The 2,053-nt window shown below is 39.5% G+C and overlaps 1 protein-coding gene across 1 annotated transcript; it reads left to right on the plus strand.

Moving 5' to 3' along the window:
• LOC131607102 (polyol transporter 5-like) lies at positions 1 to 2,053 on the plus strand. Its single transcript, XM_058879141.1, has 3 exons — positions 1 to 306; positions 413 to 759; positions 854 to 2,053. The coding sequence occupies exons 1-3, from the start codon at positions 174 to 176 to the stop codon at positions 1,937 to 1,939; spliced, it is 1,566 nt and encodes a 521-aa protein (XP_058735124.1). The 5' UTR covers positions 1 to 173; the 3' UTR covers positions 1,940 to 2,053.

The following is a 2,053-nucleotide window of genomic DNA, read 5'->3' on the forward strand; positions in this document are numbered from 1 at the left end:
TTGCAAAATGCTCTTAAGTAGAGTATTTTCGCGAGGTTGAATTAATAGAAGAATGTACTTTACAAATTCCAATGATTCATTCACTAACAGATAATTGACTAGTGGCCATCTATCTATTTCAGAGTTAGCAAAAATCCAAACACAATCATCATCTTTCTCAAAGAAACTCAAAGATGGCAGAGGGAGAAGCAACAATTGCTCCTAAATCTCTTGAGGATTTTGATCCTCCAAAGAAGCCCAAAAGGAACAAATTCGCTCTTGCTTGTGCTATATTGGCTTCCATGACTTCTATCTTACTTGGTTACGGTGAGTACAAATATACAATCATACCATAAACTCACTTCTATTCCTACATGAATCTATGTGATCATGCTATTTATAACAACTACATATGATGTTATTATTGTTACAGATATTGGTGTGATGAGTGGAGCAGCTATCTATATTAAAAGAGACCTTAAAATAACCGATGTACAGATCGAAATTCTATCAGGCATCATAAACATTTACTCTCCCATAGGTTCTTACATAGCAGGGAGATTCTCAGACTGGATTGGTCGGCGTTACACGATTGTCCTCGCCGGTGTAATTTTCTTCGTGGGAGCTATCCTTATGGGACTTTCTCCAAACTACACATTTCTTATGTTTGGTCGTTTCTTTGCTGGCGTTGGCATAGGTTTCGCTTTCTTGATTGCTCCTGTCTATATATCCGAAGTCTCCCCTACTTCATCTCGTGGATTACTCACTTCCTTGCCTGAGGCAAGTTTCTTACTCAAGTTTTCTAATTAATTTCCTTTCAATTATTTACTATTGAGAATAGAAATTCATTGAATCAATGACATGCTATTTTCAGGTATTTTTGAATGGAGGTATTTTAATTGGATACATCTCAAACTATGGATTTTCAAAGCTGCCACTTCGCTATGGTTGGCGAGTGATGCTTGGAATCGGCGCCATCCCTTCTATATTCCTAGCCATAGCAGTATTAGCCATGCCAGAGTCACCGAGATGGCTCGTTGCCAAGGGTCGAATAGGAGAAGCCAAAAAAGTTCTCTATAAAATCTCTGATTCTAGAGAAGAAGCTCAACAGAGATTAGATGATATCAAAGAGATAACAGGGATTCCCTTAAACTGCGACAACGACATCGTTTCTGTCACAAAAGTTCAAGGCAAAGGCGTATGGAAAGAGTTGTTTCTTCATCCTACACCGGCAGTTCGTCACATTTTCATTGCCTCCCTTGGTATTCATTTCTTCGCGCAAGCCACTGGCATAGACGCAGTCGTTTTGTACAGTCCTAGAATCTTCGAGAAGGCTGGGATCAAATCCGACACAAATAAACTTCTGGCAACTATAGCTGTTGGATTTGTGAAAACTATGTTTGTCTTAGTGTCCACTTTCTTATTGGACCGTGTTGGGAGACGGGTGTTATTGTTAACCAGTGTTGGTGGGTTAATAATCTCACTTCTTACATTGGCGATAAGTCTCACTATTATTGCTAACTCACATGCAACGCTAACATGGGCTATTTGGCTTAGTATAGCGGCGGTGTTGTCTTATGCGGGTACTTTTTCAATTGGGTCGGGGCCTATTACGTGGGTTTATAGTTCTGAGATATTTCCGTTGAGGCTTCGAGCTCAAGGTGTGTCTTTTGGGGCGGTGGTGAATAGGCTCACTAGTGGAGTCATTTCCATGACTTTTTTGTCCCTTTCGAAGGCCATCACCATTGGGGGTGCTTTTTTTCTTTTCGCGGGAATTGCAATTGTAGCGTGGGTTTTTCACTATACTATGCTCCCTGAAACACAAGGAAAAACACTAGAGGAAATAGAAGAGTCTTTTGGTGGTTTTTGGAGGAAGCGAAAGGCTAGTCCTCATGTTGAAGGAGTGAACCGTGAAACGCAGTTAAGTACTAATGGCCAGACTATGACGAGAGAGGATTGATGTAGCTGTTGATAAATTAATGTTAAATTGTTGATGATATGAAGGCTGGATTAATTTTCACGAATTGACTTTTTTTTTAAATAATCTTTTTAAGTTATTTATTTTACAACACTT

This window comes from Vicia villosa, linkage group LG5, assembly GCF_029867415.1.
Source record: "Vicia villosa cultivar HV-30 ecotype Madison, WI linkage group LG5, Vvil1.0, whole genome shotgun sequence".
Lineage (NCBI taxonomy): Eukaryota > Viridiplantae > Streptophyta > Magnoliopsida > Fabales > Fabaceae > Vicia > Vicia villosa.

Excerpts from the sequence above, each read along its gene's own strand:
- LOC131607102 (XM_058879141.1), top strand. The coding sequence starts at position 174 with ATGGCAGAGGGAGAAGCAACAATTGCTCCTAAATCTCTTGAGGATTTT. Across the intron at positions 307-412 it reads TTCTATCTTACTTGGTTACG|ATATTGGTGTGATGAGTGGA; the intron begins GTGAGTACAAAT and ends TTATTGTTACAG. Across the intron at positions 760-853 it reads TACTCACTTCCTTGCCTGAG|GTATTTTTGAATGGAGGTAT; the intron begins GCAAGTTTCTTA and ends TGCTATTTTCAG.